Source organism: Dama dama, chromosome 15 (assembly GCF_033118175.1).
Source record: "Dama dama isolate Ldn47 chromosome 15, ASM3311817v1, whole genome shotgun sequence".
NCBI lineage: Eukaryota > Metazoa > Chordata > Mammalia > Artiodactyla > Cervidae > Dama > Dama dama.
Genome location: NC_083695.1, coordinates 57,569,921 through 57,585,965, shown reverse-complemented (window position 1 = coordinate 57,585,965; position 16,045 = coordinate 57,569,921). Strand labels below are relative to the sequence as shown.

Genomic DNA, 16,045 nt, shown 5'->3' with positions numbered 1-16,045 from the left:
TCATGGACAGAGGAGCCTGGAAGGCGACGGTCCACAGGGTTGCAGAGTTGGACGTGACTGAAGTGACGCAGCATGCATGCACTGCATATGTATCAATGCTCCTCTCCCGATTTGTCCCACCCTCCTTTCCCTGCCTATGTCTACATGTCTGTTCTCTACGTCTGCATCTCTATTCCTGCTCTGCAAATACATTCATCTGTACCATTTTGCTAGATTTCATTTACATGTGTCAGTATACAACACTTCTAGTGCCTAATATATAATCCTGTCATGGTAAGTCCTCACATAATAAGTAATCATGTGTTGTTTAGGAGATATATGCTTTAGAGTAGAAGCCTATAGAGGAAATGATTTAACCACTAAAAGCCTTTAAAAAGAAGATACCTCCTGAGAGATCAGAGAATGGATGAAAGATTAATGAACAGGTTACAGTTAGTAATAAATAGAAAAAGGGAAAATAAAAAGCAAAGTCCCACCAAAAAAGAGATAACCTGAAATACCAAAAACATGATTTTAATAAAATATTTTTGTTTATATTTTCTATTTCCAAACATACGGGAAAAACATCTTCCATCAGTGGACGCTCTTGAGGTAGTTCTGAGCATCTGCTTCAGCTTATAACTGTGTTCCATTTACAACTATATAAATATAAATAGTATTTATTAACATTCACAGTTAATACAAACTTTCAAAAGTGTTTAAATGTAAAAGCAAGGAAGTGATAGTGGGGAGAGGGGCTTGTCTAAGAAGCTACAGAAAACAGGCAATTCTTAACACTTAGAATGATTTCTGGAGAAGGCAGTGGCACCCTTCTCCAGTACTCTTGCCTGGAAAATCCCATGGACGGAGGAGCCTGGTGGGCTGCAGTCCATGGGGTCGCTGAGTTGGACACGACTGAGTGACTTCACTTTCACTTTTCACTTTCATGCCTTGGAGAAGGAAATGGCAACCCACTCCAGTGTTCTTGCCTGGAGAATCCCAAGGACGGGGGAGCCTGGTGGGCTGCCGTCTATGGGGTTGCACAGAGTCGGACATGACTAAAGTGACTTAGCAGCAGCAGCAGTATGATTTCACTTCTGCTGTGTATAAGCTGCCTTTACATCAACAGAGAATACATGGCAAGTTACTGAGCACTTTGTGAAGGATGGGACAAAATAAGAATCTATCTTATCAGTTTTGGTGATAGACATGGGTTCATGATATGCCACAAAGCTACCTTCCATAAGAGCAGCTGGTCTCTCCAAATCAAGCTAGATGTTTCTAAGGGCAGCCCCAGTTTTTCATCAATCATTCAGTGTTTCTTAGGAAGTCCTTTCAAGTCTGGGGGTTCAGTCTACCTAGATGCACATCAAGGTGAAAACAGGGAGATGACAGTGATCTAGTAATTCTTTCCTGACCAAAATGTTTGACACCTGAGAAAGAAGTAGGTTATTTGATCTACAGTGACAAATATAAAATATTCAAGCACTATAACTGAGTCTGCATTTTCTATGTGAATCCAAAATGGAAATAGTTCACTATGAAAGGCCAATAATCTGTGCAAAGATCTTTGAGGTAGAATTTAAATTTTATATTCAGAGGATATGTGCAAGTTTTCCCTGAATATACTCCTCTCAAAGGTGTAAACAAAATTTGTAAATATGGAAAAATATCTAGAATTATCAGTAGAGCTGGGGAGGTAATTTAGAGGCAGTTGATTGTCACATGGCAACAATGATCACATCTACTAATTCGTGGAATGGGGTCAACCTGTGGATAGGCATTTGTGTTCACATTAATTTGTGTTCACATTAATTTGTGTACATTAATTACATTGTGTTCACATTAATTTGTATACATTAATTACATTCACACTGACAGAATCATATGTTACACACTTGAACATGATCTCAATCTTTGAATGCATGCTTTTTCACACACTTAATAGGCAAGAAGATGAACATGGGTATTTACTCTCACCAGCGTTCATCTACCCAACTAGACTTTAAAAATCCTTGAAGGCAGAATCATGAAATGCTCAAAGCTATTAGCTCTACAAATAGCTTTGAGCAAATATATTAGCTCTACAAATCTAATAAATGAAAAAAGAAAACACACCCAGTAAAAAGCTAAGTCAAGCAATATCTATAGCTACTCAGAACTTATTTGAACATATTTAGAACATTTAGTATATTCTCAGAACTGAGTTAGTTGTTTTTCACTTTAAACCAAGTTTTCATTTTCATTTTGCAAGTTTGCATTTTCACGTTCATTAGTAATGTCCTTTGTGACTATGTCACAAATTTTCTCTGCAAGAGTTTTTGGGAGATTTTTAGTCAAAGTGCAATATGCATTTTTCTTTCCATGACTTTGATACCAACTGCGGAGCAGTTGGACCTTCTGTTCAGCTGTTTCATGGAGATTGTCATGCATGATATCATCTATTTTGGCTTCCTCTATACCATTCTTCCGAACAAATTCTTTAACTTGAGTTATTTTCATTAGTTCAGCAATAGTAGGGATATATTTACCCAAGTCAACATCTGAAAAATAAAGAAGAGTCTCTGAAAATTTGTTTTTCTAAACAAAATTCCCACTTCTGAAAAACCATAGTTATTTCTCTTCTTACAGTACTTATGAATATGGGTAAGTCCTAGAGATCTAAAGAGCCAACTGTGGAAAAATAAAAACAGAAACAACCTTGAGTTCTTATCCCAGCTCCTCCTACGTCCCCAGTAATTTGCTCTATACCCTGGAAACGATACGTAACATCTCTATGTCTTCTTTTCTCATCTATATAATAAGAGAGCTAGAAAAACTCATTTCTAACGCCCTCATGGATCTGATGATCAATGATCCACAAATCTAAAAGGCAGGCAAAGGGTTTATGACCATCTTATCACTGACTCACTGGAACTAGGATACACCAAGAGTAAGTATACAACTGAGTCTACAATTCAGATTACCTAGGAGTTTAGGCAGAGTTCTATACTATACCCAACTGCTTGTGAAGGAAAACAAAGCTTTAAGAATAGAGCCTCTTATGTTACCTGACTTATTTTTAATAATGAGTATTAGTTATACATTTAAACACACTGCCTAATAAACCCTTGTTAGTGAGCAGGAAGAAACGCAGCCTCAAGGAATAGCAAGACCCCACAATGTGTCACTGAAATTCCCAACATTATTTTAACTGTAAAATTAGCCTGTTACTCCCAAGGAAGCCATCTCTATGAAACAAAATGATAAAAATCTTACCTGTTAAATTCAGTTGCCTCCCTTCCTGGGGAGAAAAAAAAAAAAAAACAGAGGGAAGGAGAGAGGGAAATAAAAATATATTTAGAATACTCCAAATGCAATCTTCTAATTCTTCCTTAAAACTCAAGGAAGTTCACTTACTTGATGTATAAAATTAGACTAAATGACTAAGGAGGGTTTTTTCACCATTCAAATTTTTATTCTGAAACGTTCCAGCCGAACCAGAAACGAAGGGAATAGTGGTTCACTTTTTACAGAAGCAAGAAACCTAAGGGATTTGTGAAATGTGCTGAGATCATTCTTTGTATAGACACATGAAAATAAACATAGTACACATCATTCTAACATTTTCTTTACTGTAACAATTTGAATTTTTGACACAAGAATGTAGTTTAAGTTGAAATGATTTTGTACTATATTGATTTAAAGAACCCTAAATCCCACTGGCCCCAAATGAGAAAAATCAATATTCATCAGGTGAGCTGGTTACTCTCCGCAGTGTGCCTTTGGCTGTTTTTTTTCCTCCTTTGAGCACGGCCTGCAGGATCTCAGTTCCCTGATAGGGACTGAACCCAGGCTATGGCACTGAAAGCCACTAGGCCACCAGGGAACTCCTTTTTTTAGAGATGTGACATGCTTTGATTCCATGTTGGAAAAAGATATGGTGACACATAAGGTAACAAGTGACTGGAGAGAGCTGAGTTGGGCCTTTAGTGTGAGCTTTCAGAGTAATCTCTTTGCTTGGGCATGTTGAATCCATGCTCTGGTAAAGGATATCTCTCTGCATTTCTGTTCATGAATAATACCAACATGGAACATGGAAGCTTGGCCATATCCTTTCGTCAGCTCCCTTTGTGTAAGTGAGAACTTATTAATAAGAACTTATTTGTGTGTTATTTGTATAGGAGTTTCTTATAAACTGGGCACCATATCTTAATTCATTTTTGATGCCCCTCTAATCCATGCACACACAAGCACCATAAAGGTTTGCTTTTTAAAAAGTAACAAGTAGGGGGACACATGTACACCCATGGCTGGTTCACGTCAATGTATGGCAAAAACCACCACAATATTGTAATTAGCCTCCAATTAAAATAAATTAATTAATTTTTAAAAAGTAACAAGTAAAAAGCTGAATGACTTATTTTTCTAGTCAACACTTACATCATTTGAGGCTTCAGAGTTGTGATAATCATTCTTTTTATTCCTGTGTCGACTTTTCACTACTGAAAGATCCAAGAAATATCTATCACACTCAGGTCTCAGCTTTGTAGGAAGCAAGAGAGAACAAAGTCTCATACTAAGAGAAGCGTCAGAAGAAAGGAGAAATTCATTCACTAAAATTTACAGCAACCAAGCACCAGAAGAGGCAGATTTGTCCTGATTTTGAAAATTCCATCCCACTGATTCAAGTGGTACAGAGATATGCCACATCTTTCTTTAAAAGTTTTTAAAATATTTTTTTAATGTGGACCATTTTTAAAGTCTTTTATTGGGTTTGTTAAGGCTTCCCTGGTGGCTCAGATGGTAAAGAACATGCCTGCAATGTGGGAGACTGGGTTCAATCCCTGAGTCAGGAAGATCCCCTGGAGAAGAGAATGACAACCCACTCCAGTATTCTTGCCTGGAGAATTCCATGGACAGAAGAGCCCAGCAAGCTACGGTCCATTAGGGTCACAAAGAGCTGGGACAGGACTGAGCAACTAACACACACACTGAATTTGTTACAATATTGCTTCCATTTTACGTTTTGGTTTTCTGGCCATAAGGCATGTAGGCTCTTAGCTCCCCAACCAGGGATCGAACCTACACCCCATGCCCCATGCACTGGAAGATGAAATCTTAACCACTGGACCATCTGGAATGTCCTGATATGCCACATCTTAATGGAGCCATCCAGTTACCACACACTGGCCTAGCCTGAAGCTGGCTTTTGCCTTATTGTGTAGCCATCACCACTCCATCTTGCTGGCTTGAAGCTGGGTAACATGGCTACAGCAGGGCAGAGAAGCCATAGGCTACAGAAAGTTGACATCAGTTTGCCATGAAGTGGCATTTAAAGTGTTTAAACATTGAGTTTATATTTTCAGCTAAACAACCTCTCAAGGCAAGATAATTTTTTTATCTTCAGTTGACCTGGAGAAACAGTGGTTTGTTCCAATAGAAAAGAAAAATTGGATGTATCAGTGCTATTGAAAGTTGGCTCTGCTATGTGTTGTATGAATGATCTAATGGGAGTTTTCTAGAATAATTATTGCTGTTGCTTTAGTCGCTAAGTTGTGTCCGACTCTTTTGTGACCCCATGGACTGTAGCCCACCAGGCTCCTCTGTCTATGGGGTTTCCCAGGCAAGAATACCGGAGCGGGTTGCCATTTCCTTCTCTAGGCAATCTTCCTGGCCCAGGGATCGAACCTGTGTTTTCTGCATTGGCAAACAAATTCTTTACCACTGAGCCACCTGAGAAGCCCAGAGTACAATTACAAGTATTCCAAATTTTGGTTTACCTGATGATTTTACTAAGTAACTCTTGCATAAAAGGTATGCCACAGTCTTTAAGGTTAAAGTGGTTAAATAATTAAAAAACATGGGGTCTGGACAAGGGAGAAGAGGCACAGAGAGGGATGAATTTCTCAACTGTCTGCTGCAATCCCTTTGCTCTTGGAGTTCTCTTTATGCAGGGGATTATCTCAATGTAGAGTGAAGGACTACTTCCAATTCTTGGCCAACTTGGCTGCTGTCTAAATGAAAATACCCTTGTTCGTGGGGAGGATGGGAATACCCAATCAGTGCCCCAGAATGGTTGCTCAAAAACAGTAGCTGAAGGATAATATCATCTATTCTTATCAGCTCTCAGGGGTGCATTTAGAAGTAGAAATTTAACTCTATACCAGAGTTGCTACCTGGTAGGAGCTTTCTTACAAGTAAAAGACAGAAGGGAATTCTTGTGAACAATGACTTCCCAAGTCACTTCAACCTGCCATTTGAATGAAGTAAGAGCTTACCTTTGTATATTATTAGAACTATTGGGATGAGGAGGATCAGCAGGGCCCATAAACTGTTTGAGTGAGATCTGGATCCTGTAGATAGGAACATTGTACATGGTATATGAAAGTACATACTTCTTAAGATTAAAAAAAAAAGATGAAAACAAAGCACTCATAGAATCAAAATGGATTGCCTTTTCTTCATATTTTACAGTGAGTTTGGGAGTAAGAAGAGTATAATCATAAAAAGAAATAATAACCTTTGCATTTGGTGTTGCTAGTTGGTGAGCATTTCTCAATGATTCCATGTTCACACCTAGAAAAAAATATAGAGGGAATTCAAAAAGTCTGATGGACTGATTCCTTGATCATTTTCAATAACATACTGTAAATCCAGGGACATTTTATCCATTTTTGCATCTCGGGCAAACATATTCCCTCAAATATTTCTAGATTAGCTTTCTGTTGTTGTTGTACAGTCACTCGGTCGTGTCCAACTCTTTGCAACCCCATAGACTGCAGCACGCTAGGCTTCCCTGTCCTTCACCATCTCCCAGAGTTTGCTCAAACTCATGTCCATTGATTCAGTGATGCCAACCAACCATCTAATCCTCTGTAATCCCTGTCTCCTCCTGCAATCAATCTTTCCCAGCATCAGGGTCTTTTGTAATGAGTTGGCTCTTCACATCAGGCAGTCGAAGTATCAGAGCTTCAGCTTCAGCATCAGTCCTTCCAATGAATATTCAGGGTTGATTTCCTTTAGGACTGACTGGTTTGATCTCCCTGCTGTCCAAGTGGCTCTCAAGAGTCTTCTCCAACACCACAGTTCGAAAGCATCAATTCTTCGGCACCTAGCCTTCTTTATGGTCCAACTCTCACATCCATACATAACTAATGGAAAAACCATAGCTTTGACTATATGGTCCTTTGTCAGCAAAGTAATGTCTCTGTTTTTTAAAACACTGTCTAGGTTTGTCATAGCTTTTCTTCCAAGGAGCAAGTGTCTTTTAATTTCATGGCTGCAGTCACCATCCACAGTGATTTTTGGAGTCCAAGAAAATAAAGTCTGTCACTGTTTCCATTTTTTCCCCATCTATTTGCCATGAAGTGATAGGACCAGATTGGAGAAGGGAATGGCAACCCACTGCAGTGTTCTTGCCTGGAGAAACCCATGGACAGAGAAGTCTGGCGGGCTACAGTCCATGAGGTTGCAAAGACACAGACATGACTGAGCGACTAAGCATGCATGCCTAATGAGATCGGATGACACGATCTTAGTTTCTTTTAGCATCTACTTGGTGCAAATTCGTAACATAATTTGGGTGTTTGGATGAAAAATATCCTAAAGAATGACTATGGGTTAAAAATACCTTGAGGAAAAAAAAAAAGGCATTAAAATATCAACATGTGACAAAAAAGAATAGACATAAAAATAAAGTTTAATTAGCTAATAAACTTAAAATCATAAATTGCCAAAAGCAATTTCAAAACAATCATGGAGCAATAAAATGCTCAGACAATAGCCCACTGTCCAGGCTGCTGCTTATGGAGTCTACCTAGCTAGCCCCTAAAGGCCTCCTTTTTTATATCAACTAGTGATTAGGGCACTCAAGAAGTCCCTGTAGGATTTTCTTCAGACAGCCAAATACTGACAAATTATCTGAATTATAACCTGGCTCTGCCCATTCCCTAACTAGGTGAGCTTTGACAAATTTTTACAGCACATATTACCCAATCTGATTGTCACAGAGAAGATGTTGATAAGACAAGTGAGTATTATTTGCATCCACATTCAAAAAACTATGATCATGGCATCCAGTCCCATCACTTCATGGCAAATAGATGGGGAAAAAAATGGAAAGTGACAGACTTTATTTTCTTGGGCCACAAAATCATTGTGGATGGTGACTGCAGCCATGAAATTAAAAGACACTTGCTCCTTGGAAGAAAAGCTATGACAAAACTAGACAATGTATTAAAAAGCAGAGACAATACTTTGCTGACAAAGGACCATATAGTCAAAGCTATGGTTTTTCCATTAGTTATGTATGGATGTGAGAGCTGGACCATAAAGAAGGCTGGGTGCCAAAGAATTGATGCTTTTGAGCTCTGGTGCTGGATAAGACTCTTGGGAGTCCCTTGGACTGCAAGGAGATCAAACCAGTCCATCCTAAAGGAGATCAACCCTGAATATTCATTGGAAGGACTGATACTAAAAATGAAGCTCTAATAGTTTGGCCACCTGATGCAAACAGCCAACTCACTGGAAAAGACCCTGATGGTGGGAAACATTGAGGGCAGGAGGAGAAAAGGTTGACAGAGGATGAGATGGTTGGATGGTATCATCAATTCAATGGAGATGAGTTTGAACAAACTCTGGGCGATAGTAAAGGACAGGGAAGCCTGGCATGCTGCAGTCCATGGGGTCGCAAACAGTTGGACATGACTTAGCGACTGAACAACAACAAAATGAGTGTGGAAACCAAAGTGCAGAGAGGTTAAGTGATCTGTTCAAAATGACCTGATTAATCGGAAGAAAAGTGAAACCTACAATCAGGTGTCCTATCTTTGGGTTAAAATCAAGCACTTTAGCATGAAAGACAGGTCCTTCATGATCTGACCTGGTTCCTTCTCAGTCTTTCCTAAACTCCAGCCAGGTCCTTTGTTCTCCAGAGCTTCCATTTGCCTTGTTGCAGTTGCTGTTCCCCTGCCTGAAATGTCCTTTCTCTCTGTATATACCAGGTAAATGTCTTTCCTTCCTTTTTTCAAGACTCAAGCCATGTGTCATATCTTTACCCATCCCCCAGAGTTGAAAGGTTTTCCTATATAACTCAAAATCTGAAGCACAAGTCTTACCATATGGTCTGAACATAATAACCGTCATCTTCCTTGACACTCTCTGCCTTTAGCCTTAGATCTTCAAGACCAGGCATGTGTCTGCATACATCAATGGCTTGAGCAGCCAGCACAGAATCAAGTACGCAGGAGGTGTTCAATAAATATTTAGACACAGGATGTTTGGGGGGAAAAATGGTTATCTAGTTTCTTGGAGGCAAAGCAAGATTAAAACCCAAATTCTTCACTCTCAGCCAGTGTTGCTTCCCTTTCAGAAAATCATTTTCTCTCAAGATATACCTACCGTTTTAACCAGAGAAAGACTAAAACTTACGTGGTACAAGGGTTACAGTGTTCGCATGGAGAACTATTACAAAAAAAGTTTGATTTGCATCTGCACTTGGTATTCTGGGTCCGGGTACAGTTTTGTTCCACTTCTAGCCCTAGAAAACCAATTTGATGAATGAACAATGAAAAGGATGGGCAGGAGCAGCATGGGTTTTTGAGATCCAGCGCTGACATCAGCAGTCAAACTATTAAACCTTTAGTAACATAACTAGCGTTTAAATGCCAAATAGACAACCCCAGGTTGAAAGAGCTGAAATCATCTAGCAGTGTTTTAAGCAGACAGACAAGCCAGCAACTGAGACAATCCCAGTGTACTTAAATGGCTCCCCTGTTCTCATCTAGAGCCTGGCTACTCAAAGTATGGCTTATAGATCAGTAACATCAGCATCACCCAGGAGCTTGTTAGCAATGCAGAATGTCAGGCCCTGCCCCAGACCTACTCAATCAGACCAATGTCAAAACCCTCACTTAGAGATTCTGATTTAATTACTGTGAGATGGGACCTGAGTGAGAGATTGAGTGAAAGTCACTCAGTGGTGTCCAACTCTTTGTGACCCCATGGACTATAGTCTGCCAGGCTCCTCTGTCCAAGGAATTCTCCAGGCAACAATACTGTAGTGGGTAGCCATTCTTTTCTCCAGGGAATCTTCCCAGCCCAGGGATCGAACCTGAGTTTCCTGCACTGCAGGCAAATTCTTTACCATCTGAGCCACTAGGAAGCCCTTGAAATTGGACCTAAATGTTGGCAATTTTCATAGCTTCCTGTTTGATTCTACTATACAGTCAGGGTTGAGAAACACTGCTTTAGAGACTGAACAGGGACAAGAAAAGCTTTATGTCCAGAGAGTTCTTGATGTCTAACAAAACGGGGAGTACTTCTGCTTTATTTTAATCTGAACCCTCAAGACAGACTGGAATATCAATGAAAATTCAGGTCCTCGACAGTAATTATCAGGACAAGCCAGATCCTCAGAGAAAGGGGGAGCAGTCCACCCACCTCTTGGGTTTCCCTGTCCTTGTATCTGCAGGCTTCTGAGCTCTTTCTGGCTAAGAACAAAAGCCATTTTACAAGCATAAATCAAGGCAGGAAAAAAAGTCTCTGCAATTCTGATTAGAGCTGACAGGTCCTGTTCACCATGCTTACATTTAGTCATTCTCTTACATCTGGAAGAACTGTCTAGACTTGACCCATAAATGTCTAGACCAGTCATTCACTCAGTACCTGATCCTGCTTCATCCCCATCAGCCCCACCCTCTCCCTCCTGTATGCTGACATAGCACCAGCTTAGGTCCCAGTTTCTGACTGTATTATACATGGTGCAACTTGCAGTACCATGATTTGTCCCTTTTGAATGTTTTTTTAAGACACTTACCATGTTCTTCATCACAGGCACTACATCTTATGCATTTGTGAGAATGATGGCTCGTGTCTGTGTACTCGTTCCCCTCTGAGCAGAACACACATTCTGGTATACCTCTGTCGTGTTTGCAATCACTGGTTTTCCGTTTGCCTGCCCGTGGGAAAAAATGGAGCAAGTGTTTAGGTGGTCATGCAACAGCAAGGGAAGTCTGCAGGGATGATAATAAAACACTGCTGAAACAGGAGTGGAAGGGCTAAGCTAATGAAATATAAATATAGTAGTGGAGAAGGTTGTTGAAAAATCGTATCAAGAGACAGAATTTCTCCCAAGACAAAAGCTAAAAGAGTTACTGAGAGCTATGCCTACTTCATTTTTAAAAAATTTTTATTGATTGACTGATTGATTTTTGGCTGTGCTGGATCTTCGCTGCTACACGCGGGCTTTCTCTAGTTTCAGCGAGGAGGTGCTACTCTCGAGTTGTGGTGTGCAGGCCTCTCACTGCGGTGGCTTCTCTTGTGGTAAAGCACAGGCTCTAGGGCACTCAGGCTTCAGTAGTTGTGGCACATGGGCTTAGCTGCCCAACAGCATGTGGAATCTTCCTCGACCAGGGATCGAACTCACGTCCCTTGCATTGGCAGATTTCTAACCACTGGCCCACCAGGGAAGTTCCTATGCCTACATCTATAGGATGATTAGCAATAGGAATGTATGAAAAAGAGGTCAGAATGACCAAAAGCAATGGAAGAGATGCCTTTACCAGCTTTGGGGGGAGGAGGGAAGAAGGTTGCTAAGTATATATTCTTATTAAGAGATGACTGCCACTGGCCACTGAGATGACCCAATTCTCCTTGCTCTGACTTCTCATTTGACTTTCCAAAGTCCACAAATCCTGGCAAGAATAGTATTGTTTCAGGAAAAGAACATTTGGAGTTCTAAAGACTGGTTAAATTTTTAACAGCAATAATATCTCTAACAAGCTGCTTAATCTCTCTGAACCGAATTTCTTCATGCATGTGATGGAGATAATCACACTTCATTTGCACAGCTAAAAGAACTGCAAGGGACCTGCCCAGTAAGTGCTCATAGTTTCCTTTTCACTCCTCTTTCTTTCTATTCCTTTGCCACTAAGTGACATAGTTTGTTATGATGTGTAGGAATGAACTTTATTACTAGGTTTGCTATCTTAATACACAACATTTTAAATCATATTCATGTTTGCTTTCCTTTACTTTAAAAATAAAATGAATCATTGGATTGCTATTAGTAAGTATTATACAACAATGGCCTTCCCTGATAGCTCAGTTGGTAAAGAATCTGCCTGCAATGTGGGAGACTCTGGTTTGCCTGCAATGCGGGAGACCCTGGTTTGATTCCTGGGTTGGGAAGATCCCCTGGAGAAGGGAAAGGCTACCCACTCCAGTATTCTGGCCTGGAGAATTCCAGGGACTGTATAGTTCATGGGGTCACAGAGTTGGACACAACTGAGCGACTTTCACTTTCTTTTTCATACAACACTGTCTTCTGGAAAATTCATTTCCTTAAGAAGTGTTTATTAGTACCTATTGTGTGCCAGGCACTTTCTAGGAGCTGGAGATACCCTTGGAAGACAAGTCCTTGGTCTCCAAAGACTTCACATTTTCAAGGTAGAAGCAGGCCATGCACAAATAAATACAGATGGCAAGTGGTGATAATTGCTATGGGGGAAGCTAGGTTATAGCAAAGGAACAGTGAAAGAAGAGAAAATAAAAGGGGAATAGCAAGGGAACAGAGAAAGATGAAAGAGAAAATATAAAGGGAAGTTTAAGAGAAAAGCCTAAGTAGTGACTAAACTTGTTATCACTAAATAAAAAGAATAGGCAAAATCTAATCTGCCCCCCTCGTATGAACGGCAAAAATAATTTATTCTGTTTTTCTCAGGTATATGACTTTCTTAATAACTTCATAGCATTATTTGTCTTTTTCTTAGTTTTTTAAAAAAATTTATTATTGGAGTATAATTGCTTTACAATGTTGTGTTAGTTTCTTCTATATAACAAAGCAAATCAGCTTTATGTATACATAAGGATCCGCCTCCCAGTGCAGGAGATACAAGAGACACAGGTTCAATCCCAAGCTCAGGAAGATCCCCTGGTGGAGAAAACGGCAACCCACTCCAGTATTATTGCCTGGAGAATCCCATGGACAGAAGAGCCTGGTGGGCTACAGTCCCTGGGGTTGCAAAGAGTTGGACACCACTGAGCAATTTTCACTCACTCTCTCACTCAGGTCCCATCTCAGAGCAATTAAATCAGAATCTCTAAGTGAGGGTTTTGGCATTGGTCTGATTGAGTAGGTCTGGGGCAGAGCCTGACATTCTGCATTTCTAACAAACTCCTGGGTAATGTGGATTTTGCTGGCTTATAAAGCATACTTGGAGTAGACAGGCTCTAGATGAGAACAGGGGAGCCATTTGAAGTACAGGTGGGATTGTCTCAGTTGCTGGCTTGTCTGTCGACTTAAAATTCCATTAGGTGATTTCAGCTCTTTCAAGCTAGGGCCCAGAACCGGGATGTATATATGACAGTGCTATTCTAATTTATTGTAACATTTCAGACAATTACTATACATAATTGTTCAGAAAATATTCTCATTTCAGATTCCATGGCAGCAACAACAAGATTAGTGGATTAGTATACAGAGAAAGTGAGAGAAGGAACATTTGAGATTTATGTTAAATTTTAAAAGAAAATTCCTCAGTTACAGTAGCTCATTGTCATTCATGAGCAATATGTTATAGGACCATCACAAACTCTCAGTTTCACTTATTCCAATATAGCATGTACTTCTATTCAGAAGAATGCAGGTAAAATGTATATGAACTCATCAGATTCATTCAAATGAACCCATTCAAATGTACATGAACCTGTTATAATTCTTACAATGGTAACAATAAATAATAATATTAACACTTATTGAGCCAAGCACTCTGCTACACACTATTAACACATTCCATTTATTGTTCACAATAATCCACAAAAGGGCAGAACTATTACTACTTCCATTTTACAGTTAAAGAACCAGACTCAAAGAAATCAAGTATCTTGCCCAAGGACATGAAGCTTGTAAATAGCTAGGAGGACCAATCATCCCTGTTTGCCTAGGATGTGAGACTTTTAGAGCTAAAATTGGGGAAGTCTTGGGCAAACCCAAATACACTGATCATCCTGTAAGTGTCAGATGGAGGATTTGAAAGCAGTGTCTGATGCCCGAACTTAAACTATGAAACACAATTTAATATCTGCTTGGTAAAGATGTCAGCTATCATATTACAAACTATTAATACGACAAAACTTTTCAGGGGCTCTGATAAAACAGGTCAGGGGATCTGTCCTATTTCTCTGCCTTCATCTCACAGTCCCAGTGGCTTATCTGTTGCACTGGAAAATGTGTGTACCAGAGCATGATTCTTCACTTGCTTTCCTTTTCCTTCTTAACACTGTCCCATAACTCTCTCTCTGAAGTCAAAGCTTCCTTGTTTGCCTTCCTGGGATCACTTTACTGGGGAACTATTTACTTGGTATGCCCACTATAGGTGCCAAAAACCTAACTGCAAATGGTGATTACTACACAGTTCAACACATTACAATGTCTTTACATTTTTCTTAATTTAGAACTTTGTAAAAGACCAATCAATGTTGCAGAGATCCCTAATTCACCTAATATCCATTTTTCCTTCTCTCATAGAAGAGAGTATTTACTAGGAGACATGGCTGTCCTGAGTCAAGACTACATCTCCCAGCCTCCTTTGGATGGCCATGTAACTAAATTCTGGCCAATGGGATGTTAGTAAAGTGTCCAGTAATATCTTCCAGGATGTTTACTGAAGATAGCTGGTATGCACTTTAAAGTTTAATTTGCCCTATTCGCATGAACAGCAAAAATTATGTATAGCATCTTTCCTAGGAACATGACTTTCTTAATAATTTCTTTTCCCAGCATTCCTTTTGATAAAACAAAATACTACTCAATACATAAACAAGTCATGAAATTTAAACATATACAATACTTTAGTAAACAAAGGCAATGATATGTCAATAGAAAAAAATAAACAAATTGTGGAAACTCAGAACCAAATTTAAATACAGGGTATCAGGGTTCTATATCATTGCAGCAGTATGTTTAAGAAAACCAAGTCAAAGTACAACTTTAATTGCTTGCTAATAGAATTATACTGCTTTCCAAATGGACTGACCTCTTTAATGAATTACCTCGCAGAATGCTTATGGCATGACAGGGATATAATATCACAAATTCTTTCTTTCTTCCAATGTATAAAACCTAAATTTATCAAAGTATTAAAAAAGAAGTTGTTTTCTTGAAAATAATATTTTAAAATATATTTGTTTCTGAGTATACTACTACATATGCTCACTGTATAAATTTTAGGAAAGTGTAAAAAGCACCTATATATCAACCACTCTGAGATATTATTTTGGTGCATTCCTACACATATAAATACACACATATATACATGTGAGTAAACACATACCTATGTGTATATGTGTGTGTGTGTGTGTGTGTGTGTGTGTATATAAAGATATATATATAAACATATATATGCAATGTATGCAGTGTACCATAGAATCCTTCTTATTGGATATGGTGATGTGATAAGGACTTTTTTTTATTAAAAAAATGTCAATTCACATAGGGGATCACAGAAAAATTACTACAAATAATTCAGTTTATAAAGTATACCTGTATAATTATTTGCCACTCTTGTGATATAGAAACAAGTTATTAGAATTCCAGCTTCTTTCTCACTTAAGTCACATCCAAAATGTATCACTTATAATTTCTTTTTTCTTTCTCCTTCTTCCTTTCTTTTTGATGGAAAGAAAAGTTAAAGACTTCAATAATCTGTATGAAAGGCTTTCATAGTTTCATTATTTTTCCCATGTATTTTGCCTCCACCTAATTAATTAATAATTTTTTTAGTAACTCAACTTTACTGAAGTTCTCCAAAGCATTAAAAATAATTTCATAGAAATTAAATGTTTTTTTCTGTGTATTTGTTTACTGATTTATGTAATGTTAAATTATATATTACTATTGCAAAAATTTTTGGAAACAATTTGGATATTGATAAGCTTAAATTTTTTTTCAAAAAGGAATAGAAGTGGGAAGATTTTTAGTACATATTGAACACCATCCAGGATGTTTTAGAGATGGAGCAGAGAGAATCAGTTAATCCAGCCAGCAGATCAGTTAGAAATCCCCTAAGGAAATTTATATACATTG

The 16,045-nt window shown here is 38.8% G+C and overlaps 1 protein-coding gene across 1 annotated transcript in view; it reads right to left on the bottom strand.

Moving 5' to 3' along the window:
• Positions 1-497: 497 nt before the first annotated feature.
• FAS (Fas cell surface death receptor) overlaps positions 498-16,045 on the bottom strand; it is a 31,796-nt gene continuing 16,248 nt past the window's right edge. Inside the window, exons 3-9 of the mRNA XM_061162130.1 lie at positions 10,778-10,915; positions 9,391-9,499; positions 6,482-6,537; positions 6,240-6,314; positions 4,402-4,463; positions 3,238-3,262; positions 498-2,522 (exon numbers count right to left, since the gene is read on the bottom strand). Coding sequence (XP_061018113.1) covers positions 2,203-2,522; positions 3,238-3,262; positions 4,402-4,463; positions 6,240-6,314; positions 6,482-6,537; positions 9,391-9,499; positions 10,778-10,915 — 785 coding nt within the window. The 3' untranslated portion in view covers positions 498-2,202. The remainder of the gene's footprint in view (positions 2,523-3,237; positions 3,263-4,401; positions 4,464-6,239; positions 6,315-6,481; positions 6,538-9,390; positions 9,500-10,777; positions 10,916-16,045) is intronic.